The 27,887-nt window shown below is 37.6% G+C and overlaps 1 protein-coding gene across 1 annotated transcript in view; it reads left to right on the top strand.

The window, feature by feature from the left end:
* Positions 1–344: 344 nt before the first annotated feature.
* LOC115275030 (POU domain, class 6, transcription factor 2-like) overlaps positions 345–27,887 on the top strand; it is a 128,270-nt gene continuing 100,727 nt past the window's right edge. Inside the window, exon 1 of the mRNA XM_029918621.1 lies at positions 345–548. Within this exon, the coding sequence (XP_029774481.1) occupies positions 383–548 (166 nt within the window). The 5' untranslated portion in view covers positions 345–382. The remainder of the gene's footprint in view (positions 549–27,887) is intronic.

The following is a 27,887-nucleotide window of genomic DNA, read 5'->3' as shown; positions in this document are numbered from 1 at the left end:
TAAAGACGGAACAAGGTGTAAAAACATTCGCACAAAAAGCACATCCCACAATTAAAGCTGTGTTGGTTTAGGTGGCTTTCAAAGAAGTTTTTTTTTTTTTCCCCTTCTTCCCTCCGAAGCTTCCTGAATCTCTCACATGCTAGTTGAGCTTTAATAGGGTGGGGAGTAATGGAGAACTCCTCGGATCTGTAATAGCTCTTCACTTGACTGCAGCCAGCAATAACAGCGGGAGCAGCTAGAGATAAGAGAGAGAGGAGAGAGGGAGAGTGTGTGTGTGGAAGAGAGAGAGAGAGGAGAGAGGGAGAGGGAGAGAGGACACGCACACTAAAGCTGCCACTTTTTTTTTCCTCCCCTTCACTCTTTTCCCCCATCCTAGGATCCAATGATAGCTGGACAAGTCAGTAAGCCCTTGCTGTCAGTGCGGAGTGAAATGAACACGGAGTTGAGAGGTGAGGACAAGGCTGCTACTTCAGACAGCGAGCTGAATGAGCCCCTGCTTGCGCCTGTGGAATCTAATGACAGCGAGGACACTCCCAGCAAGCTCTTCGGTAAGTCTGTCTAGGTATTTCATTTCAGCCCTACCATGTTGTCCGGAAGAGCGATCCACACACCCCCCCCTTTCCCTGTTGTTCATTCCATTTTCTTGTAAGTGCTAAAGAGGCGTTTGGCATCTTGGAGGGGCCGAGCCACCGGGAGCCCTTTCCAGCCGGCTAGCAGGATGTCCTCCAAACTTTTCCCAGCAAGGAACTTCCTTGCTGCTCCTTTGGGCTTGTCTGATATTACCAGAGTCCCTGGTCTAGAAATTATTTTAAAAAAAGAAGAAGAAGAAGAAGAAGAAGAAGAAGAAGAAGAAGAAGAAGAAGAAGAAGATGGTAATAATAATCAGGAAATCAGTTCCATTGTGAGAATTGGTTAACATTTATTGAATAAATATCGACTTGGTTTCTGGTTGCTTTGCAGCCTTTTGTTAAGGGGAAGGAGAGTAAAGAGTTATTATCTGTACTTAAAAGACAGAAGGGGGGACCAAGAAATATCAATACAAGTCTTCTGTGCCAGGTAAACAAAGGTGGCCACGGGGATTGTTCAGAGATCTAACATTCTGTAATCACAATTAGAATGAGTATCTCTTCTTCTAAAGAGGAAGTGGGGAGAGAAAATAGGTCCTGTGCTTCCCTCCCCAACCCCCTCTTGCCGTGACCAGATGTTTACAGCCTCATCCTAAATGTGGAGGCAGCCCAGGACCTCTCAGGAATCTTTGTTCCATAAACAAAACAACAGAAAGCAGAGTGCCACTCCAGCAAAGACATCTGTCATTCAAACAGATGACACTCTCTGAGCCAACTCAAGCAACTGTGATCTCTAATCAGAAAGGGGAGCGGGTTGTTGAGGTGCGTGACTGAGTGATGGATGGTGAGAGATGTCTGTGCCGGAGGAGCACTTTATGGGATAGAGTGACATTAGGTTTTCAGAATATTTGCTCCTGAAACGCTTGCTTTTAATTATTTTCAAGTGTTTACACACTGATAATACTGGATATGCAGATGTACACCCTAGCCTGTTTATATACATGTATAAACTAAGCTGATATATACATCTGACATATATGTATGTATATATATCAGGCAGAGCACTGCTTGGGCTCAGTTTAAAAACACAGTCGTGTGCCAGAACTTCAAAGAAAAACACAGCACCATGGCCCAGACTGCTTGGTTGAGAAAGTCATTAATTCAGCTGAAAAAAATAAGCTTAATTTTTTTTAGCCTCCAGGAGGAAAGCAGCTTCAATAGTTTGGCAAATTGAGGCCAGCTTCAACAGAAGATCTTTTCTCTGGTTTGAAACACTCACTCAGCCAAACACGAGAGGAGTGTTGCAGAGAAACTTTCTGTTTCAGATTTTCTGTTGGTAAAATACTGTTTTACAGTTAAGAGTATAGTAGATCCCAGTTTCAAGAAATACTGTCACATTACCCGATTCTCGAAAAGCAGCTGTTCCTCCATGCATATGGGGTTTCTATACCTCAGCATTAAGGTTCTAGCGTGTTCCCTGTAAGGGAATATTTTGTCCCAGTGGAAGTTTTTGTGTGTGTAGGGAGAACCATGTCCTAGAACACTCGTTGCATTTCAGGGGGTTCATGAGAGACATCAGATAAAATGATAAATTACAGAAGGGCAAGGCCATGCATGTCCGAGCCTCTCTCAACATCATGTTGAGTATACTAATACTAAGCAAACCCTTTGACTTGTGAAAAGTAATCAGCTGTGAATTCAACAGAACTGTGGATCATGGATTACTTGTTCCTAAACTTTGCCTGTATTTGAAAAAAAGTAGACTTTCACCTAGAACCCCAACTTGTTTTCTTATTCCTTCAAGTCAACCAATAGAGGAGCAATTAACATGGCTTCTCAATGTTTATTTCGATTTTCCACTGTTGAAAATTTTCAGATTTGTTATGTCACTTCTTACTGATTTATTTGCATGTGCAGAGGAATAAGCTTAAAAAACCCACGAAGGTCAAAGAGATTTTAATTGAGTTCACTGAAGACACCTGCCAAGTGGAATACTTATGGGATGCAGCTAAGGAATCGTAGCTTAGTTCAGAAATTGTAGTAGGTGTTAGGGGGTGCCCATCTTCACTTTCACAATTTCCACTTGTGAATTTGGGAGAAGGCACCCAGCACAAGCTGTACCTTATATCTGATAGTCCTTGTGTATTCACTTCATTTTATTTGGCCTGAGAGTGCTTTTCGAACACAAAGTGAATATTTTCCAATTTCCGATTCGGTGAAGAAGCAACCAGTAGATGAATAGTTTTGAAAACTTGAGGACAAAATGGGAGTCAGCAGGAGGCAGGGGGACTAGGACGTGCATTGGAGGAAGCACCCAGTGTTCTCTGAGCTTCCTTAGCGATTGGGCCCATTATCCTGTCTCCTGTTAACATGACTGAGACTTAGCCTTAGAAATTCCAGTTTATGTAACTGACTAAAACTTTCTAGAAGTATACTCTCTCAGAATTTTGAGCAACTTTGGCCACACCTAATGGGTGATAATTTAATGGACCATCATTTTATTTGACACGAATATGCTCAAGTGTTTTGGTTCTTATGTGTAGTTTTCATTATACTCATTGCTTGACAATGAAGAATTACATTTTTTCCCCTGAATAACTGAAAGCACCCAGGTTTATCTTCAAACAATGCTTTTCTAACCCACTCTCTCCAATCATCATTATCATAGCCTACACACCGCATTATTGAAAACTGTATTTCTGTAATGAAAGGAGCAGATTAAGACAAATCGTGTGCATCTTGATTTGTTTACTTTTGTGGAGAGACATTTCCCAACAAGAGGAGACAGGCAGAGAGCCCTGTTGTTTCCTATAACTGAAATTTCAGTCTTGATGGATTTCTTTGAAGCTTTTCCTGCCTCTGTGTCTTGTTGAAATTAGCAATCCACAGGACAAGTCTGTTTCTCTCACAGTATGGGCACCTTCAGCCCAAAACTGCGGGAGAAAGGCTAATACTGATGCCCTCTATGGATAAACAAAGGAAATTCCAGGAACCATTGGGTCTTTTATGCCTCTCCTTAAATTGCCCCTCTGCTCTTAACAGCATCCAAAGGGAAACATACTGTGCAGAATGTTTCAGTGCTCCGTGCAGCTCAGAATATAGCAGAAGGAGAAACCAGAAGCCATATGCCAGCTTCAGTAGAAAGTTCAGAAAAGGGCCCTTGTGTTTTATAAAGTAATTACATCAGAGGTAACATTTTGCTTAACTTGAACAGCTATGGAGACTCAAGTACACTTAGGAGAGATGAATCCACATTTCATTGAGAAGCATGTGGTTAGGTAGTTCTCTGTGATATCATTAAGTGGTGCATTATTTATTCTCGTAAAGCCGGTAGGATAACTGTCTCCTTTTTCAGTCTGTGACTGTATTATGCTAAGCTCTGAGCTGTAGGGAAACTGTATGGAGGAGGACAGACTTGCTTGTGAGGGGGTCGTATCAGAGAATGGCTCTGGGTCTCGCTGTTTCAGCTGCAAGATCAAATGAGTGATGCCAGGCAGGGCCAGGTACTTAATATGTGACTAGGGATGTACATATTCAAAACCATTCTCCAAACTGGCCTTAAGCGAACAATCTCAAAGGGAAGAGATTGCCGTGTTTCTCTCTAGTGACATTTATAGTAGTGTGTCAATGTGGTGCCTCATTTTTAGTTATGCTCATCAAGAATTCAGTGTTCCACATTCAGTCACGTTGGATGCTAAAATTCAAATGGCAACATCAACAACTTGGTCAGGAGGATGGCCATGGAAAGGATAAAAGTAATATATACCCCTAGAAAAATATCTGTACTAAAGTTTTCTCATGCAGTCTCAGCTGAAAAAGTGAGACCACATAAAATAGGCCCTAAATATTTTCTCCCATATATATTTGAAATTTGAAAGATGATTTATTAACAGTGTTCCTCCTGGGAGTATTTTTATTGTTTCAGGATAAACCTCATGATTGCTTTTCTTAAAGTCCCAACTACCTCCGGTGGCCGGGGTAGTCTGTGGCTTGCTGCTCAGTATTATCGTGCTGTACGTGAACTGGGCCCACAGCTCGAGAGCCTTGAGCTGAGATGTAAACAAAAAACCATTTATAAACATCGTATCCGAGGTAAAAAGTGATGGTTGGTTTTCTGTTATGATATTGTGGTTTTCTAGGCTAAGAGAGATTGCATATAATGATACTTGTGAGCGTGGGTATTTTCAATGTCATTTATCTGTGAACTTTCAGAAAAGGGTTGGAAGTTGGATAGAAAATGTACTATCTGTAGGGGTTTTCTTTTGCTTTCCTCTTTCCTTTCTGTTATGTTTCTCATAAGAAACGTGCATTATAAGATTTTTTTTTTTGAATTGCCGTCCAGTTTGACTTGATTAGAATTTATGGCACTGGAGTCATTTTCAATGACAAAAGAATAAAGGACTAAATTGTCTGTCAGCCCTTGAGACAGTGGTCTCTGCAGGTCAGCGTAGAGGTCATTGGTAGGGCATTATGGAGACTGTACTTTGTGGTAATGCTGCCTGCGCATAGGTGGGAGCCTTCATTGTGGCCGCACTGTCTTTATGACTTTGTTTAAATGTCTCTCTCAAGGTTCCAATGCCTTGGACGTTTATAATCTAATAAAATATGCTGGGGCCGCTTGGTAATCAGTACGTGGGGCTTAAGCCCCAGCAGGATTTAGCTGGGAGGCAAGGAGGAGAAACCCCTGCAGAAATAAATTTATTTAACATATGCATCGTGCATGTATATATTTTTAAAGTTTTGATATTCTGTTCATGGAAGATTTATACTATTTTTCACTGAAGAAAGTGTTTTGTTAGGGAAATATTAAGGGAGTATATTTTTAAATCAACTGAATGATTTGGATCAAATCATATTTGCATAGATTCTATGCAAAAATAGTTATTGCAGAGAAACCAAGAGAAATCTGTATTTGTGGCAGGAAATGAGGTGCATGATAAGGTGTGGCTTCATGGGTTGTTTTCTAACTACTGAGGGGGAATATGCACATTGAGATACATTTCTGAACATGTACCTTATGCACCTATGTATTTCTTTAAAAAAAAACCCTCCAGTGTGTGTGTGGATAAGTTCAGTTTTAGTGAAACCCCTGTAATACTACCTGGATAAGTAAATCCACTTTAAGTGGCGTTAATGTGTAAGTTTTGAAATGAACATAAATCCATGTAACATAGCGCTGATGTTCAAACTTTTTACCAGATCTGTTCATGGAGCTATGCTCATTTCTGAGTGACTCTTTAATGGAGGACAGGGCACACTAAGTGACATAAGATTCAGTAGGGACTCTCAGTGGCTCCCTTTTCTGTTTCTGCCATGCCTGGGGGGCTCAGGTCAGACATCCGTTTAAAGAAGAAAGTTCAATATTGCCATGTCTTAAGACGCTCTCCGTGCTAACACATTAGCAAACCAAAATGCTGATACAGTTTTACATTTCTCTTTTATCTTGATGGCTATGATTCTTCGATTTTGTTGCCATTTTTGTCATAAGGTCCTATATAGAATTGGAAATAAGACAAAGTGATAGAAATTGCATTTATCTGCACATCCACACCTTCCAGTGATCTCATTTTGGTCTCTTCAGTGTCTTGGATGTTTCTGACTTAAAGGTTGCAGGGCATTCCAGTGTTTTTGTAGTTCACCCAGACCGGTTTATGTCATAATTAATAAATAGAGGTGCATTCCAGATTCAGGCTCCCAAGGCTTGGCCCATAAGTAGATTGCCTTCTTTCTCAATTACCCGATTTAATTATGGAGTTGGCATTATTCTTGTAAGAATTGACCAAATAAAAATTTCCCCCGCTTGACAAACAAGACTTAAGTGAGGATTGCAAGGGGACGTGGCTTGCTGTTACCCAGTAAACAAATAATTTGTGAGAGGGCTGGTTCTTTCTTTGATTGGCGATCTGGCTGGTTTATGTTTGGGGATTAATAATACATCAGACATTCACACATTAAAACGAAAGTAGCTGTGAAGGTGGAGGGTGCTGTTCTGCTAGTAGGCTGCTCCAGATTATTCAGGTCCTTGCCCGGGTCCCGAGACAGGCCGAGGGGCGGTCACATCTGCCCAAATCTGCACCTGGCTCCACTTAACATGTTTCTTGATTTTCTTATGCTAAAGAAAAAGATAGCAAAGTGTTTATACCAAACCGGCATCCTGTCAGGGGGCAATCTGTGTAAAGTTTCCTGCTGTCAGGTTAATAAATTTTTAAAAAATATCCAAAGGCAGAAGTAGCTGGAGAAAGCTCCCAGTAACACTTGCCATTCTCCAGCGGGTAGGTTTCCCTTTAATATCCAGCGTGGCTCTGGAATTTTCTTGTTTGTTGTCTTCCGAGGCTCTATACTTTGCTGGGGTTTTTGTGCAGCTTTCCTTTTATTAATGACATTTCGGTCTTTTTAAAAAAATGATTATCCTTTAAAACTTCAAACGTCTTCTTCTTAGAAGGAAGTAAGTGAGCATAATTGGTTTCAATCTGGTATTTGTAATCGAACATACACCTTCATGCTATGAGCCTGAACGAGCTTCTAAACCAGTCAACATTGGACTTTCTTTGGGAATCCTCCAAGTAATATTTATATTAAAATCCATTTCATAATTCATAAAGGAATATCTGGGCTTTGGGAGTGTGGGGTTTCCAAGGATGCCTGTATGTTACTCATGTCAACCTGGCTCAGTCTTTTACATGTAAGCTCCCACTCTCTGATTCTCCAAGTCATAGTTTATGCAAATATGAAACAGGAGAGGACTAATTTGGTAATACCTCTTACTCTATATTGGGACAAAGAGTCAAAAATGGACTAAGCCTTTTTAATGGGAACACAGAGGTCAGCATGAACGATACTGACTCTTTCGATTGAAGACAGTCTTTCATTCTCAGAGAAATGGAAATAAACTTTGTTTTGTTAAGCATTCAAAGATCATTTTTAAAAACCACCTGATAAAATTGCACAGCTCCTGACATCTCTTTGTAGGAGTCAGCTGCTACTTAAAAAAATATCCTGGTATGTTATATGAATGTCTGTATTTTATTTGAGAATTGAAAAGAAAATCCATGCTCAAATTTCTCCTCCAGTCTTTCTTTTGAAAGTGCTTGTCAGGTCTGATATGTGGTGAGAATATACTGTTTTTTATTTTCATTAAAAAATTAGCCACCTGGAACAACAAAGCTAATACAGTCTCAGTCACTTTTATTAGAGGACTGCACTGCCCTCACGACTAATTGAAAATATAAAGAAAAGTGATCAGGTTACAATGAGAGAAACTAATATCATTACACAGAAACTAAACACTTAAGAGGTCCACTATACCGAAGACCATTTGAAAATGGGATTCTATAATGAAACCTGCATTCATTAACATGCTTTAAAAACTTTCTTAGTAAAAAACTAAAATAAACCCTGTTTATCCTGAGGAGGAGGTAGACTCTGAAGGTATTTTTAGCAGTCTCAGAACATCCCAATGATAGTCAACATGGAATGATTTAATAGTTTCACGAATGTGTTCATCCTGTGGTGTACAGTTTGGCATTAGCAGTTTCCTTGGTGTTTCATCTTTTCCTAAAATAATCAATGTTTTCTAGATTGATGTCCTTTCCAAATCTGGTGTGGCTTTGATTTCATCCTGTTAATTAAAAAACAGACTCTAATTGTGATAAAAGTTTGTGGAAGCCAAGAAATCCATATTTAAAGACTAATATTAGCATAGTGTTTTAAAATAACAATGTTCAAATTCCATTTTCTCATTATATCCATACTTTGTGTTTTCCCCCTGTTTTCTGTCCTAAGCACTAGGAACCCACTGCTACCCATGTAAAACGTGTGTGTGCATCTCTGGTGTGTTCTCCATATTTTCCCCTGGGTTCTGTTGACACTTTAGATTTATCTTCCTAAACTTGTAATATGTCTGTGTTTTCTTTACCATAAACTAATAAAGCCTAATTTTTAGTAATAAGCATTTTTTAGCTTATGCTATCTGTATATCACTTAAATGTACTTTTTCTATACCTATGAACTTATGAATATTCAAACACATAGTTTCCAGATAAAATTCTCAAAATTAATAGTTTACCAATAAAGGACAACTAATTATATTATAGTATTGCTTCAAGCATAGTTGAGCTATTATCCAAATTCCAGTGTCTTCTTTGCAGCTGCTAACCACTAAGCAGAGGAGACAACAAGATGTCTCAGAACTTCTGTAATTAATTCAGTAACGAGATTTGGGGGTTTCTGGACAGTTTGATTTGTAAGGAATACACACACACACACACACACACACATATATATACACACATATATAAATATACATATATACAAATAAATGTATGTATGTATATGGCAGACAGATCTTGCTTAAACTAGGGAAGACCTTTAGAATCAAAATGTTAGGAACCCAAGTATTTGTCTACCTGTGGGATATGCATAGATTACAATAGAAACATTTATCTTTTTTCTTTTTTAAATAAAAAGTATTTGTCCTATAGTTAGTAAGCACAATTTTGTGCCTGTGAGGATTTCATGGACCTAAATATACATTTACCTGTACACATATCAAGATAGAATGGGCGTTTGTTGCACAATAAAGAAATCACATTTTAAGCATTTGCTATTAAAATAGTATGGTGTACTTAATCTCCCTCTGCAGTCCTCCATGGCCACGTGTGGTGATTTGTCTTTTAATAGCAATATGGCAAGATTTACTTTTATAAATTAATGGTTTGGGGTACTTATTGCATGAGAGAATCACCACTGTTGAAGTAGAAGAGGGGCTGAGGGATTAATTTGATTTAAAAATGCAAACATTTGAAGCTGTTTATAAAGCATGAAAAATTATTACTGCAGAGTGAATTTTTGCCAAAACCAACCAAGAGTAGAAGAGAATAAAACATCAAATGGAAAAACACATTTTCCTATATTTAAAAATGTGTAGACACGCAGGTGGTATGGAGGTGGGGGTGAAATGGCCTTTTCCAAACCTGCATTTTTTTCGTTGATAGATCTAATTTCAAGTAGCAAGATAGAAACATGTCAAAAGGAAGCACGCTGTTTTCCAAAGGAGAATCATTAAAGAAATAGTGAAGAAAGCTAACATTTTAATGGAGTCACTTGCTATCCATTAATCTAACTGTAATCTATACATGGGTGAATAGTCAGCAAAGGGGTCAGCTGGATTATGTGGGAAAACTTTCATCAGCTTTTGGAAACAAACCTACGTCATTATTTTAGATGCTGATTAGTTCATCTTTTTCTGATTTCTAAGATTAAGGCAGGTTTTACTCTTAAGAGTTACTAAGAAATTATTCAGATTTACAGTTATGTTGGTCTATTTCCTTGCTTTAATTAAAAAAATTTTTAATGTTTATTTATTTTTGAGAGAGAGAGAGACAAAGTATAAGCAGAGGAGGGGCAGAGAGGGAGACACAGAATCTGAGGCAGGCTTCAGGCTCTGAACTGTCAGCAGAGAGACCGACACAGGGCTTGAACCCACAAACCATGAGATCATGACCTGAGCTGAAGTTGGATGTTTAAACGACTGAGCCACCCTCCTTGATCTAGTTTAGAATCTTTTCTTCTGCCATTAGCTTTCATATTTAATATAATTTGCTAACATTCCAACCAGAATCTGCAGACAATCAGCAAAGTGTCAACAATTAGGCACCATGCTTGAAAAGGGATTAATGTCTCTAGCTGCCTGCTGAAAATGATCAAGCAAACGCAAAAAAAGACCCAGAACTGGTCACATAGGACATTGCTGATGGCATGGAGATGGCTGCCCTAGCTTAGGATGGTAGCTACCTGTCTTGTCATCTGTAGTGTATCAATATGTTTTTATAATGATACAATCACCTGAACCCTGTAACAGTTTATGGTTCTTTTGAGAATTCTTATGGATTCTTAAGAGTGACGGAGGTCTGAGAAAAGATCCTGAAAGCTTTCACAAAATCTGGCTGGGTGACAGAAAACTAGCACAGCTGTGATTTAACAGCTCTGGAATCCTATCGACTGGGAACATCATTAAACTTTTAAGTTAAAACAAAACCTACAAAACAAATGGTAGATATGAAAGGTGACGGGCACCCGAAAGCACAGCCGAAATTAAGAGGTGCCAAAGGCTCTGTGAAGAGAGGCCAAATTCAGCGAGCCAATGTTCATCTTGATATCCTACTTAGAAATGGGGTTTTGTTGACATACTGTTCTGAATATTACAACAGGCCCTAGAAATCTGTACTCGGGCCTTTCTGTCATGGGATCTATCAGACTTGGTTGTTGCATTTTCAATTTTCCCTGGCCGTTTTTAGTCAACAATAAAGAACTTGAATTTAGAAACGTACCAGTGAGATCACAAAATCAGAAACAGTGGGAAGTAGCCCCAACAAGTAACTCTGCATCAGCGTATGCACTGTGGATCTCAGTCTTCTTAACATTTGTAACGCTGCTAATTTCCTCGGACTTTTAAAAATACGCTTCCACATGAGCTCTCAAAACCCATAAAAGTGTGGCATGTAAAGTAAATTGTTTGTCACTTGCCAACGACCTGCCATATTTATTGTCAGGAGAAATGGACATTAGTTGGGAAAGCAGTTGTTAAAGGCCAAACAATTTTTAAAGATGGCAAAGATGTGCGAGGGTTTTCCTTTTTCTAACAATGAGCCGCCCCTTCAGACATCAAAAGACAAGATAATAAGACACTTCAAGCACAATTCAAGATTATATTCAACATCTAAAGGCTCATCTCTTGTCAGTTTGCATTTACTCTTCCAGCGATGTGACGCTTCTATCATCTTTCTGTCAAGGGGAGTCTGGCAGAAGAGGCGAGGGCTCTTATTTCACACACTTAGGGTTTTTTATCAAATAGCCCACGCTTGTTCTGATTCAACCAAAATGGGGGGATAATTTGAAGAAGGTCATGCACAAGCGCAAAAATCTCATATTGATTTGTGTGATTAGAAGGCATTAAAATTGCACGTTTATGTTAGTTGCTGAGATGTTTTGTCAGTTTATTTGGTAATACACTTTTGCAGCCTGGGGGGGGCATGGATGGCTTAAAATTTAAAAATAGAGAGCTGAAAGCTGAAATTGGTTCTCTTAATGTGACCACATCTGAACATTTAACAAGTGAACATAAAGATAATTTAGTGGTTTAGTTTAACAGTGTTTGAAATTAGCTTCTATAACGAAATGCTTCATTCACTATAAAGCAAAACAGCCGTGGGAAGACATATATATGAGAGATTATTTTTTAAATACTTTAAACATTGATTTCATATATTTAATATATAGATAAAAGGGGATGACATTTTCAATATAAATGTAATTATGAGCCTATTTTATAATGGTCATCAAATTTTTAACATTTTGTGCTCCTTGAAATTACAACATCATTATATTTGTCATTTTATGCTGTTCTTAGTATATGTGCCCTTTTCCAGAGAGAGTACTAAAGAGTAAATAAAGGAGTTTTAAGATTATTATTTTTCTTTGTCAAAATTTATCACATTTCCTCCTTTGCTATCTGACAGTCACAAAGCTGTACAAGATAACACTTTTTTTTTTTTCTTTCTTTCTGGTGAAGGGAGGACTTCTACAGAAGTTAGAAAAACCCACTTTTCCTCTCCAAATAAAACAATTGATGAAAATAAAACCATGATATCCTGGGATCATTTCTATATTGAATCTTTGAAATTACTTTTCCTAGGAATTTTCATCAACTCTCTGGGTCTTCATTTCTCATATTTCTCTTTTATGTTGTGAAGAGTTCTGAAGCTGACTTTCACACTTTTGTGCTACTTCCACGGATCAAAGCAGAAAAGATGTGCCTGTGTACAATGGAGTTACAGTATCATTTAGTAGAAGTGAAACCCATAATTTGTTCTATTTGTTATATAAGACTTTTCTGTGCTGTATAGTTTTATGTATTCTATACTCAACAGTTAATTCATCCACTCAACAACAAATATTTGTTGAATACCTGTTCTGTGGCAGGAGGTGTGCTGTGCTCTCTGGACTCAGTGAAGAAAACACCAGAAAGAATCAACCACCCAGTCTTGCTCGCCCACCACACTGGGTGCTGAGGTTGCAAAAATGAACCAGACATTATATATTGACTTTCCATTTACTTCATTCTTTCCTATGAGTCTTTGGGAAATCTTAGTCTTCAAAATCATGCATTTCCAAAGTAGTTCATTGGTCAGAAGCCTAAACATTTGAGAAAAACTATTATCCCCAAAGAGTGAGGAAGAATTTTTGAAAGAATTATTAAGTGATTCCAGACAAATGGTGTGCATGATGTTTTCATTGTAGAGTTTGGTGCTGATACTGTAAAACAGATGTGATTCCTTAGTAATTGTTTCTTGGTCATGTCCAAAGGAAGAATGGACTAGAGGTATTTTCTCCTCCTTGTCTCTCCTGCCACCTTTCTCCTCCCAAGATTCTTGTTAATTTATCATGTAACATAATGTAGTAGGTCAAGGCTCTAGAGTCATGTGTTTTGTTAGTTGGTTGGGTCAGACACATAACATGGTTAGGCCCCAGCTTTCCCATTTCTACATGAAAGAATTGATGATATTTATTTCATAGGGCAGTTTGAGGTTGAAATGAGGTGACATGTGTAGAGCTCTATCAAGTGCCTGGAATGTAACCAGCATTCAGCAAATACTAGCCATACCACACTTTATTAGGAGTTGAAAATTGGGCACCTGGGTGGCTCAGTCAGTTGAGCATCCGGCTTTGGCTCAGGTCATGATCTCACTGTTCATGGGTTTGAGCCCCGCATTGGGCTCTGTGCTGACAGTTAGCTCAGAGCCTGGAGCCTGTCTTCAGATTCTATGTCTCCCTCTCTCTCTCTGACCCTCCCCTCCTCACACTGTCTCTCTCTCTCTCTCTCAAAAATAAATGAAACATTAAAAAAATTTTGAAAAAAGTTGAAAATTAACTTGCCTTTTTGGAGGGAATTTGGTTAATTTTTAGCAACAGGTATCAGAAAACCAACACAAAATTTCTGAGGCTTTCAGAATTAGCCATGCTCCTCCCTGAGGAAGTGTCAGTGTCCCCAACTCCACCCCCCAGGACTCCCTTGACCAAAGTAAAATTCTGGGGATCTTTTTCTCTTGATAACAACACCACTTCCTTCTCAGGACGTGCTTTCTTTCATAGTCCACTTAAGAAAGGATTCAGACTTGTGAATAGATGACAAGCAGTTTCTAGAGGAAGCCATAATTCACTATTTTCATGTTGAGAAGTGTGTGGGCAGGGAGATGGCCAAGGATGGAAAGGGGCAGTTATATATCTTACTCTTCTCTAAATTTAAAATGTTGAAGTGTGTGATTCTTTAAAATCATAGAAATTTTAAAAATAATTTTGGCATTGAGAAGTGATATGAAACCAGATGTCTGTGGGCGACAGCAAATGCTTCTCTAACTTGAGATTGGGTCGATACCCTGATGGCAGCCTGCCTTTCAGTGGTTTCCCTCCAAGGCATGTGAGTCATGTCTCTGAGGAAATTTGCCAGATTTGAGGCCAGGCACTTATTTCTTTCTACCTGGACCATATTGTTGCCAAAATTAGAAACATAGCATTTGCCTCCAATTAAATGTTCAGAGATCTTCCTGAGGATGTTCACCATATCCAGGTGAATTACCCAACATTTCAGAAAGAAAGAAACAGCCCATTGAACTCACATAAGACAGAGAAAGAATGGCTCAGCAGGATTGTAATCAGGGTTCATATCACTGCTCTTGACCCGCACAAAGGGTTATGACTTCTTGTTACCTCTTCTTCAACATAAAAGGTCAAATAACAGTCCAACGAGGTGTTGAAGATTACATAAAGGAAGGCGAGTGAGGTGCCTGCACATTGGGGGCATGTAACAAATGTGAGTCTCTTTCCCTCACTTCTTAGAGCGATCGTGTTATCTTTATCAGGTCTGGGAAGTGGCCCTGTAGGGAGTGTGGATCCAGGTATTAATGGTCAGATGAAGCAGATGTTTTGAACCCTAAGATCTGCTTTCCTAATCTAGCTTTTTCCATAAAGACCAAAGCTCAGGCTAGATACAGAGAGAATAATCTCTGCTTCACAAGTAGAGGAGATTCAGTTAGGATGTGGATCTCTGCTGTGCCAGTGGGGAGCTCTTTTCTGCCTGCAAAGTAAAGCACGCTCACAAAGGGTTAGTTATATGTTAAGTGTTGGATTATGGCTGCAAGTAAAACTCCATGTTGTCTCCTTTCCTTTGGGAAGTTTTGTAGTTGGTGTTCATTATAACTTTCTAATCTTCCAGAACAAACCTTTTATACATTAAACAACAACAACAACAACAAATAAACCAAAAATAAAATGACAACCTCAAAACGTCTTTCAGTGCAACATTTCTGAGATTGAAAATGCAGTGCAATTTAAGTAGGTTAAGTTGACATTTGAGCCTGTATTTAGTAGGAAAAATGTTATTACATTTATTAAGGATATTTAGAGATTTTGGTTGCTATTACTAAAACCTTTTATAGACACCAAAGTAGTCAGGATCCCTCTGGGAGCAACGCTCTGTTGTTACCATGGCAACCCCACACATTTTTAATTACATATTTACCCATGCCCCATGCACTTTTATCAGAAATTATTGGCACCTCTAAAACCACTTATTTAATGTGTGTCAACTGATATTGATAAATAAAAAGTGATATTGAAAAATATTAAATCATACTTTAAAATTGAACTAATTGTACACATTTGTGTTAATATTAAATAGAAGAGGCAAACTTTTCTTGAAGCCAGTGACAGTGACCATCTCCTTCATATATTTTGCCCACTTGACAGTTTTGACTTTCTTTGCTGAGTGTACAGTATACTTTGTCCCTTGGAAAGAAAACTCACCTCCTCAAACTGTGGTGTAGATTGGGTACAGACTATTTACTGAGCCTCTCATCCAGCTCTGATAAATGGGAGTTGTACCTTTTCTCACACCATTCCCTTCTAGCCACCACCTAGGAGATACTTTCTTCCAGCACTACATTCAAGGGCTGAATTGTCCAATTTTTCACATTTTTTATAAAAGTTAAGTTGTATGTTTAATCAGTCCTGACTTCTAGGTCAGATTTTTTAAAAAACTGATTTCTCTGCTATTATGTCTCATGGTGGCTCCAAAGTCTTTTTTTCTCAAAATCTTGAAGACTGTGACAGTCTTAGCCACCCCTAGGAATTTGTAGCTTATGTTCTTTATTTAAATCTTAAAGTTGGCTTGTATTAGACCTTTTTAAAGGCAATTTACCTTGCAAAAATGGCAATATTTTTATACTACCTTTTGGAAGGGTGCTTTCGTTCTTCATCTTCAGACCCATCAAAGAGGGATTTTTTTCTATCAGATACTAGTCTTTTAGAGGAAAAGCTATAGAATCTATGTAGACACACACTGTTAGCTACTATCCCTTCTTTCAATTAGGTGAAAGGGGCCAGGTGCAAATAACCATTTAACATCTTGATGTGCTCTCTTAGCTGCTTATAATGAACTTATTGAGAGGTTAATTTATTTAGATCCACTTACCGAGGGTGTCCTCCTCTGCTGCCCCTTCCCCTTTCTGTGATCAAAATATTTTGGCGAAGCTTCTTGATTTCACACATTACAATGAATCTTGCCTTCCTTCACTTTCCAACTATCCCCTCATTTTTAAACCTCTTTTGAAGCCATTTCCAGTGTTTGCCTAGTATTATAATGACTTGTGCATTTGTCTGCCTCCCTTGCTGGGTAGCAAGCCCCTAGAGGATAGATAATAGATCTTGCATGTATTAAGTGCCAGATAAATGTTTTTTGAATTGAACTGCTTCTGAATTGGATGTTTCTGGACATCATCCACACTTGGTAAATACTTAACTGAATATTAAGAGGAAATAGACTCTATCCACAGAAGACTACTCTTCAACTAAAGGAAGAGTGTGTGTGTGTGTGTGTGTGTGTGTGTGTGTGTGTGTGTATGTGCATGTGTGTGTGTCAACAAAAATGAATAAGAAAACAAAGGTAAAGAAGTGTTTGCTCACATAGTCAACAAATATTTATTGAGCACCTTTGTACTAAGCATTGTATGAGGAGCTGAGAATGTAATAATGAATTAGACCTACTCTGTCCCTGTTTTCGTTGAGTTTACAGATGGTAGGGAACTGGTTAGAAATGTTTTGCAAGAGAAGTACTGGATACTATAGAAATGAGTAAAGGAGGCCATGACTCAGTTTAAAAGATCAGGTGTTATGGTGGACATTGAGTGAACAATATGTGAATGTTAGTTTCGCAAAGTATTCCTTTCCAGTTAAAGATAGTCTTGGTGTAACTGTCAAACAAGATGTTCTATCTTTTCCTAGACAAAGAGATTTTATGTGCCCCAAAGAAGATAGTTTGTTCTTTTTTGGGAAGATAATTCTTGAACTGAGTGATCCTATCCAAGTATTTAAAAACAGCTCCATGGAGTGTGTCTATGTGGTGGTGATCCTAGAAAATGCCAGTAGTTTTTACCACCTTGATTCCTAGAAATCTTGATTAACATCTTTTCAGAAATGTAGATATTTAGCATTTTCCTTTGATTCCATGAGCTACCCCAAGCCCTTACAACAAATTCTTTTTCCCCTTTTCTAATTTTTGCTTAAGTAGGGTCAGATTAGATTCATGTTGCTTGCAACTGAATAACCCTTGTAACACTGATAAGTTTGTGATGTCTGGGGTGACATTTAGTCAAAACATTTTTCTAAAATTGCTATCTGGAAATTAGAATAGAGAGGCCGTTCCAGGTTAGACAAACAGCATGGGCAAAGGAACAGAGTGAGAGAGTTGTGGTCAGCTGTAACTTTCTCTGATGGGAAGTAAGGAAAGAGAAGAATTCTATTTCATCCTGGTCAGAAAAGGGGGTAGTGCCCTGTGGAGTGTTAGTTACAAATTACTGAAATCTGCCTCTGAATTATCTAAGCTGGGAAAGCTTAAGAGAAACTCCACAGGCTAAAAGTCTAAGGGTCCTTCCCATTCCTTATGCCTAGCTTCAGACCCATCCAGAACACCCACCAACAACACTCATTTAAAGTACCACTGCTTCTAAAACAAAAAGGAAGTACCACTACTTATTAAATACAAATACTGTCTTTTCAATGATATGATTGTTCACCATGTCTATGGCTGCATTATAACCCAGCCCCAAACTTTTAGTGGCTTATACAGTGACAACATTTATTTTGCTTACAAATCTTCAATTTGGGGCATGGGTTGGTAGAGTCCATGACTTTCTCTTAGACTTGGCTTCAACTGAGGCAGTTCAAAGGCTGGGGGTTGGAATAATCTGAAGGCTTGTTTCTTCACATGTCTGGTGGTTGATGCTGATTGTTGGTTAGGACCATTTCTGGGGGTGTTGACTGGAATAGCTATGTATTCTCCATGTGATCTGGACTTTCTCTCAATATGGTGGTTGGGTTCCCAGGGCGAGAAGAAAAAGAAAGAGAGAGAGAGAGAGAGAGAGAGAGAGAGAGAGAGCAAGTGAGTGAGAGAGAAAAGAGAAGAGAAGAGAAGGGGAAGGGAGGGGAAGGGAGGGGATGGCAGGGGAGGGGAGGGGAAATGGGAAATGAGGAGGGAAAGGGAAGGGAAGGGGAGAAGAGAAAGGCATGTGGAATCTGGCTTTCATAAACTGGACCTCACTACTCATCCTTGGAAGTCAACAGCATCACTTCTACCACTTTCTATTCATTAGAATCATGAGTCATTAACGTTCCCTCAGATTCAGAAAGAGGGGAACTAAACTCTATTTTGTCGATGAGGAAACAGTCAGCAAATTTGTGGAAAGTTATAAAACTTGCTTTCACGAAAGCAATATTACTTATACACATCCATTCCTTTTCTTTCCAATAAACGAAAGTAAGGAAATGCTGGGGTGCCTGAGTGGCTCAGTTGGTTAAGTGTCCAACTCCTGATTTTGGCTCAGGTCATGATCTCAGTTTGTGAGATGGAACCCAGTGTTAGGCTCTGTGATCAGAGCCTGTTTGAGATTTTCTTTCTACCCCTCTCCCACTCATGTTCGCATATGTGTGTGCATGCATGCATTCTCTTTCTCAAAACGAATGCATAAACATTAAAAAATATATTTAAAGTAAGTAAATACCTTTTGGGAGGCAGTGTCTTCTTATTTGTGAACAGATATTCCTAATGAAATCAGATCTTATTTGAGGCAAGGTTAAATGGAGGATAGCTTCTATGCCATTTAATGAGCATTGAACAATTATCTTTTAGATATCTGTGTGTCCAGTTCTACAGAAAGTTACCTTCTTTATAACTTCCATTTTTCTTAGAGATGAAGAGGTTTAGTTTAGATTTTGGAAGCTGGGTCTTTATAAACACGAGAAAAATAAAGGGAGTCTCATCTTAGGGTGTTAGGGGCGAATGGAGGATAGAATCTGAAAGTCCACTATGTCCACTGTTATGACAGACCATTAGTTATAGCAAATGAAAACAGATTTCCCAAACCTCACATATTAAGTTCAATACATTTCTCTTTGGTAATAACAGACAGAAATTTCAGTTATAATAAACCACTTCTGAGCCTTTATGTCTACCACTAGACATTGTAAAGAAGGATGAACTGGTAAAAGAAAGTTGGTACATTTGAAGGCATTTCACACAATTATGGTTGTTTATAAGAAAATCAGCTGTACCACAATTTTCTAAAAATCTTTAAAATTTAAATGAATTCTACACTTGAGGGTTTTACACTTCAATTTTTTTTCTGGCCCTACCTAAAATATTCCCTCTTTAAACACCTTGAATTCTTAATTGATTCCCCATTTTCTTAAGTATGATAATTTCTATCAAGAAGGGTCACCAGAGGCAAGAATGTGTATTCCTTGTGTTTTAGACAGACAGATGTATAATGAAATGGAAGGTTCTTTCTGGTTCTGTTGAGAAAAGTGGGGGAGCAGACTGTATTATAACTCAGAGTTATCTGTGGTTATTTTAAATATGGACCCAGCAAATTAAAATGTGCTCAATTGTGATGAGTTCCTCAAATAGTGGCCAGACTAAGCAGTTTTTATTAACTGTAAAGGTCATGAACTGAATTCTGAGCGGTTTTTTTTTTTTTTTTTTTTACTATGATAAAAATTCTAGCTCAGAATCTTATTTTCCTTGGACCAATACCCTCCAACCCTCCTTCCCTCCAGGAAATACATGAGAAGACAGGATGGAAACATCCTGTGTGCTAACCTTCACACACAGTGCTGTCAGTGAATGAGCCCTGATGAGAAGAGAAGCAGGGCACCATGGGAAAATGTCGAGTTTGTAGCTTGTGACCATTCTCTGTAGGTTCTGGCATATGCCACAAATAGGCAATATGAAATACCAGTCTGCAGAACCCTTCACAAAAAGATTCTCTTTACATCCAAATAGAAGAAATTTGTAGATTCCCTAGTGAGTCTATAAGCAAATATTCTCTTACTTCCAGGCTTTCTTTAATGATGATGGTGATGATACTGATGATTACATAGATGAGCATTTTCAAAGTATTTTTACTCGCAGAAATTCCATGAGGAAGATGTTTCCCAGGATTTGGCAGTCAGACTTTAGGTAATGTAGAATTTATAGTGTTGTGAACATTGTTTTTCTCCGCTATTTAAAGCCTTACCGTGGCTTCCGATTATTGATCTCAGAATAAATTTCAACCTCCATAAAATGGCCCCTGTGCTTCCGAAGATGTGCCCCTTGCTTACCTGTAGGTAATCTCTAGCCATATTGTAAGAAAATGCTTTTGTAGCTTGCCCTTTCCATATTTAGCTTGTTTGTATGGAAACTATCTATGGTAAACATTTTTCTAAGCAAACAAACATTTTTTTTAGCAACCGCTTAAATGATTATGAAGTATTTTATCATATGGATGTGTCTATTTATGTATTGGCTTTGTAGTAAGATAGGTTTTTAAAAATTTTTATTTAAGAATAGAATAACTAATATACAGTATTTATTAGTTCCAAGTGTACAGTATAGTGACTCAATATTTATATACATTACAAAATGGTCAATACATTATTACTAGTTACCATCTGTGATAGTACAAAGTTATTGCAATATTATTGGCTATATCCTTGTGTCTTATTAATTTTATAACTGGAAGATTGTACTTCTTAATCTTTTCACCTATTTCACCCATCCCCCACCCTTTTTCCTCTGGTAACCACTAGTTTGTTCTCTGTATCAATGAGTCTGTTTCTGTTTGTTCAATTTTTTTTTAGATTCCGTATATAAGTGAAGTCACACAGTATTTGTCCGATTTATTTCACTTAGCATAATACCACCTCAGTCCATCTGTGTTGTTGTAAACAGCAAGATTTTATTCTTTTTGGTGTCTGAGTAATATTCCATTGTGTATATGTACCATATCTTTTTTATCCTGTCATCTATAAATTAACTTTAGGTTACTTCTGTATCATGGCTGTTTTAAATAATGCTGTGATGAACATAGGGTGCATGTTATCATTTATTTAATTAATCCTCTGTAATGTAACAGTTAGATTGTTTCTAATTTAAAGTTAAAAGTTTAAACTACTTAATTATTTCCTTAGGATTAATTAATAGAATTACTAGATTAATAAACATGTACATTTTAAAGCCCTTCAGAAAAGATATACAAATTTATATATCCATGAACTCTATTTGAGACTAACCACTTTCTGACTCTTTTGTTGAACTTGAACTTTTTAAAAATTTTTAAAAATTATTTTTAGTCTTGGGTAATTTGTTGAACTTTTTTATAATTTTTTAAAATGATTTTTAGTCTTGGGTAATTTGATAGGTGAGTAGTGGGAGTTCTTTTAGTTTGCATTTCTTTGATTATTAATTAAGCTTACATAGAGTTTTTGTGATTTTTGGCTAGTAGTAATTCCTTTGTTCTTGATTTCTTCTATTGGGGAACCCATCATTTTTCTTACTGCTTTATATAAGCTTTTTATATGAAAAGATACCAGTATTAATTTTCCCATACTTTTCAAGTTCAATAGACTTCACTAGAAGTTAAAGCATAAACAAAAGTATGATAGGCACACATTTTCTTTATCTTTTTTTTAAGTGTTTACTTATTTTTGAGAGACAGAGAGAGACAGAATGCGAGTGGAGGAGGAGCAGAGAGAGAGAGGGAGACACAGAATCTGAAGCAGGCTCCAGGCTCTGAGCTGTCAGCACAGAGCCTGACACGGGACTCAAACTCACAGACTGCGATATCATGACCTGAGCCAAAGTCAGCACTCAACCGATTGAGCCATCCAGGCACACATTTTCTTTTGAATTAGCTAGTTATCTGAAGACCAACAATTTTTTATACATGACAGAATATTATAGTAGTTGCTGTAGCCAGGATTCTGGCAAGAAAGAGAGGCACACTCAAATTTGTTAAATTAAGTAGAGTGTAAAATTGGCACTATTTACGAAAGTTTAAATAAAATGTAGGGCAATATAAAGTATAGGAAACCTCCTCCCCAAAGAGTAGTAAAACAGTGTCCTTATCATCCTTGGGCCTCATCATCCTTGGACCCATGCTCTCACCCTTTATCTGAACAGGTAAAGTTACCTTGAAGGGGTAAAGGAACCCAGAAGGAGAGTATCATTTGGATAGGACAACATCTGTTGGATGATACGGCCTTCCTAGACCCCCCAGGAAGAGAGACGGGAGGTGGGAATAATGTCCCAATTTTATTCTCTTCTTTCCTTCCATTGACAAAACTGGAAACCAGAGAGGATAAAAAGGCTTTGGTGTCCATATAGGTCAGGCTCCTAGAGGACTGAACAAGATGGAAAAGAGTAGAGTAATGATCTGGCAGACACATGGGTTCAGCACAGTGGAATATAACTATGATTCTGGAATTGGTCTTAAGAAGGCCAAGTCACCAGCTTTGCCACTAACTGTTATTTAACATCTATGACTTTCACCTGTAACATGAGGATGACTATAATACCTGCCTCATACGGTTATTGTGATAGTTGGCGTTAAAGCACTTGATGTAGTTTTGACATATAGTGCATAGAACAGTTGAGGGTCTAAGGAGGCTGGGATGCTTTCTTTCTCTTTCTCTTTGCCCCTCTCCTTTAATAATCCCTGCTTCTACCCTAGCCTGGCTGCTGGCCAAGATCTGGCTAGGAAAATCATCAGGAGTCAACCTTAGTCCTTTACACAGAACTCAGCTAGAGCGTTCATGGCAAAGGCTTGCACCCAGCATCCAGATAGACCTGCACGTCTTCCTGACAATCCTCTGACCACTGACTCAGAGGAGGCTGAGGGCTACCCGGTGTCATGTCCGCAGATATTTTACCATACTCATCCAGCCTAGGCACTCTCCAGCTGCGGCACACGCACACTCATGAACTCTCTCCCAGACATGCTTTCACTTGCCCTGAGAAACTATAATGTAAAATAAATGCACTCCCCAAATGGTAATTTTTTTCTTGTTCTTACAATAACCATATGAGATGGGTCTCTAGGAGCTATCTACAGACTTTTGTTTCAGTGTTAGTTTTCTGGATTAAAAAAAATAAAACAAAGTCATCAAACCAGCAAAATAAGTATGCAGAGAGGTTTGTGTATTGAGTATGTACTAACATGTATAGTTCTATGTACCCCGGATTTTCTAGATGATACAACAAAAAGCATATCTCCCTTTTAGCATAAATAGAAGAATTTTCCAATCAAAACAAAAATAAAATTCAAGCATACAATTATAGGCAAAAATTACTTTAGTTGTGCATTGGGTTACCTAACTTTCCTAATTATCATTAATTTCTGAATGAAGTAAGGTTAATTCTATTATAAGTATTGTCCTTTCAGTACTCACTAATAGGTACAGTATTGCCATATTGTGTTTGTTGGTATTAATCCAAGGTATTGACAGCTGGCATGAGTTGGTATTTGGAAAGGACTAAATTTTGCCTGATAAATATGAGCATAAGGTGTCCATGCATATGATGAGATATTCCGTCCATCTGTTTGATGGGTATTTTAGATTATTTCAAGGTGCAACGTTAGTTCTTGTGTATGAGCTTATAGTGTTTTTATAGCATTAGTAAAAAGAATTGTTTGGTTGCATAGAGTAATTTATGTCACATTTCAATGACTTAGAATAAATATTAGAGATGTAGTTCTGGTGCGTTTATTTACAGAGTAGGAAGTATAAATCATATGAGTGGCATTGCCAGTGAGCTTATTTTGGACTTAAATTTTGAGTAATAGTTTCAATTTAAATCAATGAGTCTATAGCTCAGGGAGGAGTCTAGTAGATCAAGGTAGATTTTGAAAAATGGAATATCCTCTCCAGGTCTATCACCAGTGATGTACTGGAGCTAGCTCTTGCTAGCTCATGAGAGACTATCATTGCATTTAGGAATTTTGTGAACCAGTTGCTAAGCATAGTCGCTATTAATTAAATTACATAATGCTGTAATTATACAAATTATATTTTATTAAAAAGCTTAAATGTTTATTTCTTACTCAGACAGAGAGAAACAGAGCATGAGTCAGGGAGGGGCAGAGAGAGAGGGGCACACAGAATCTGAAGCAGGCTCCAGGCTCTGAGCTATCAGCACAGAGGCTGCTGTGAGGCTTGAACCCACAAACCGTGAGATCATGACCTGTGCCAAAGTTGGATGCTTGACCGACTGAGCCACCCAGGAACCCCACAAATTATATTTTAAAGCAGAGGTAATAAATACTCAAAATTCATAATTTCCTAAATATTTTTCTATACCTTATTATTTGTGCTCTTATTTATTATATTTTCATGGTAGAAATACAATATAGTGATATGGTTTATCTTTCCCCAGCCCTACATTCAGGGAGGCCATGTTGGTAGCTTGAAATTGGCCATGGAAAGAGTATTTATACCATGGAAATTTGCAAATGCTAAAAATTAGGACTTCATTGATTGTGGTGTTGATTATCTAGACTTGAGAAAGTGATGGAGAAAATGCTAATAATGTAAATTAAATTTAAACATATGATGTCTCTATAAATATTATATTGTGAATAACACAATGAAGTGAATAAATATTCTTTTAGCATTCAAAAATATTATACGATTCTACAAATAGGTCACTTATGTCATTAATTGATGAATGTGTGAAGTTCCAACATGAGTCTTCAGTATTTCACTTTCCTATTGTTAACATAGATGAAAATATCCACCAATAGTCAGAATGTGTGTCAGTGGCATGAGTGACTTTTTGTTGAATCAGATAGTAATCAAACATTTATTTGTGGTCTAATTCTACAACATTCATGTTGATGATAGAAACTTAGAGTGGGTTTTGTAGGAGATAGCAAAATAGTAGACTTATAGGTGTACAGAATTTTAAATAAGTAGTATTGTATATTTTGCTACTATTTGTAAACTGTGTTACAGTCCTTTATCTCAGCTTATAGTCAATGCGTGTACATGTGTATGTGCGTATATTTTCCCCCAGAGAGCAGGCTGTTAAGCAGTTATCATCACACAGTTGATTGGATGGTATTAGTTCTAAAACAAGTCTGGGAATCTATGCATCTCAGTCTTAATATACTAGCTTTAGGTTTTTGGGGATCTGCCAAGAGATTAAGAAGTTTTGCTAAGAATTGTATGACCCCAGAAACATCATGAAGACTTTTAAGAAGAATTTTCATAGTAGCATTTTACCTTAAGTATGAATTTATTTTTTGTTTTCTTACAAGAAGAAACTGTTTATGAATTATTTTTAGTATTTAGATTTCTGTGGGTAGTAAAATTAAAGTAAAAATCTAGAAAATTTAGATGAATCTAGCCTTTCTGTCCAATCATTTAGTTTTTTTGATTCATGTTTCTCTGCATAAGGAATTAAAGGAATATTAAAATCATGGATGTTAGCTATCATATTCCATAGCTGTATTATTATTTTTTAACTTAAATTCTAGTTAGTTAACATACAGTGCAATATTTGTTTCAGAAGCAGAGTTCAGTGATTCGTCACTTACATACAATACCCAGTGCTCATCACAACAAATGCCCTCCTTAATACCCATCGCCCATGTAGCCCATCCCCCACTCACTTCCCTCCAACAACCCTCAGTTTGTTCTCTATCTTAAGAGATTCTTGTGGTTTGTTTCCCTCTCTCCTCCTTTTTTCTCCCCTTCCTACAGGTTCATCTCTTTTGTTTCTTAAATTCCTCATAAGAGTGAAATCATATATTTGTCTTTCTCTGATTGACTTATTTCAGGTAACATAATGCAGTCCAGCTCCACCAATGTCGTTGAAAATGGCAAGAATTCATTATTTTTGATGGCTAAGTAATATTTCACTGTATTTGCCACATCTTCTTTATCCATTCATCTGTCAGTGAACTGTCAGTGGACATCTGTCAGTGGACATCCACAGTTTGGCTATTATTGATAATGCTGCTATACACTGGAGTACACATACCTCTTTGAATCTGTATTTTTACATCCTTTAGGTACATACCTAGTAGTCCATAGCCATATGATAAACATATATACTTAGCTAGGTTAGATACAAGTATAAATATAAACATAGATGTATGTACGTAAACTAAAGCAGCATGATTACTCTTAAAACAGAAGGACATTTAGTTCTAGACACTGCTCTGTTTAGAAGGTAAAGATCTGCAGCACGGTCAAAAGAGAGTGCCCTGGAAAACTAAAGGATTCACAGCCATGGCACACAAGGAATAGTGAAAGAAAACAATCAACCTGCAGTAATGAAAACTTAGAAGGACATGAGAGAGGTCTGCAGATATTGGAAAGGTTTATTAAAATGTGGGAGAAAGAGTAGGTTTATTCTAGATGGTTTCAGAGGGCCAAACAGACCCCAGTGGATGGAGTTGTGGGGGCTGGTTTTGGCATGATGTAAGAAGAATTATCCAATAGCTAGTTCTGTCCAAATTAAAATGTGCCTACTAAAGAGGCAGTGATTTCTTCCTCGGAAGTCCTCAGCAGAGCTGAGCTGTTACAGATGGGATTCAGAAGGCCTTTGTGCTCACCTGTCCGATCTGTGATTTTGAGGCACTTGATTTCTCACTTGTGTACTAAATTAAATCCAAAGCAGGAGCCAGCCCTTCTAAATGTGTCTGCTTATTTGAATTTGCTGAATGTGGTGGTTTACAAAGTTACAAGATTAAAATTAGTCTTTCAAATGTGACAACTTAAATGTACACATGATCACATACTACTTCTATGCGAATGAATTCAAGTAAATCCCCTCAGAATAAATCTCTCTACAGAGAACTGTTCTCTATAACAAAAATGTTTCTGTATATTTAAGGTAGCACATAGCACATAAGCCCTGTGATCTATTAGCAGTAGATGGTATACTGTATTGTATGTTTATACTATTGGGACTATGCTTGGTCACAAATACCCTCTTTGCCCACTCATTTTTTGGGTACAGTTATTTTATAATAAAAAAAGAAAAAAGGACAGGGCACAGATAAAACATCCAAAAATACTATTTAAAATGAGTTGCCACCAGCAAGCTATTCCAATAAGTATCCACATAGAATTGCTTAAGGCATAAGAATTGAGTGGGTTTTTTTCTTCTACTTTTAAAACACAGTATACCCTCGAGGGGCCAATTATATCCCCCAAATCAGTGTTTTACTTGAAAAAGTTCACAGATCAAATGAACAAAAATGAATCTTGACTGGCACTCTGGAATATTAATTAGACTTGGCATGTAGCTATATAATAACTATGTACGGCAAGGATCTGTGTTGATTAGCAATGCTAATCAGATTTCTAAAGTTTCTGCTCCCCAGAGAAAAGATACTGCCATCTTAAGCTATTATGGATTAGATGTTTATATTTTTAACCCCCTAATTAACTTTTCTTGAATGTTACAAGGCAGTTGAAATTTCAAAATTGTAATTTTATTCTTACCGGGGAAAAACTTATTTCTGAGGATCAGAAAACTCATATGAATATCCTGATTTTATCCTTGAGCCAAGTCAGAATATAAATTATAAAGAAAAACAAGATATAAAAAGAAACAGGGGAAAACCTTTTAAGGTATAGCATTGTCTTGACTTTAAAATCCAAAAAATGCCCCTTGGTTCCCACTCTATAGAAAAAAGAAACACTCTGAATGAAATGAATGGGCAGAATTTACTAGGATATGTTTCTTTAAGTTTATTTATTTATTTTGGGAGAGACAGAGTCAGTATGAGTTGGCGGGGAGCAGAGAGAGAGGGAGAGAGAATCACAAGCAGGCTCCCTGCTGTCAGCACAGAGCCCCGTGTGGCACTTGAAGCCACAAAACTGTGAGATCATGATCTGAGCTGAAACCCAGAGTCAGATGCTCAATTGACTGAGCCACCC

Source organism: Suricata suricatta, chromosome 2 (genome assembly GCF_006229205.1).
Source record: "Suricata suricatta isolate VVHF042 chromosome 2, meerkat_22Aug2017_6uvM2_HiC, whole genome shotgun sequence".
In the NCBI taxonomy this organism is placed as follows: Eukaryota; Metazoa; Chordata; class Mammalia; order Carnivora; family Herpestidae; genus Suricata; species Suricata suricatta.
Note: the sequence above shows the minus strand (reverse complement) of the source record. Positions and strands in the feature narration are given on the sequence as shown.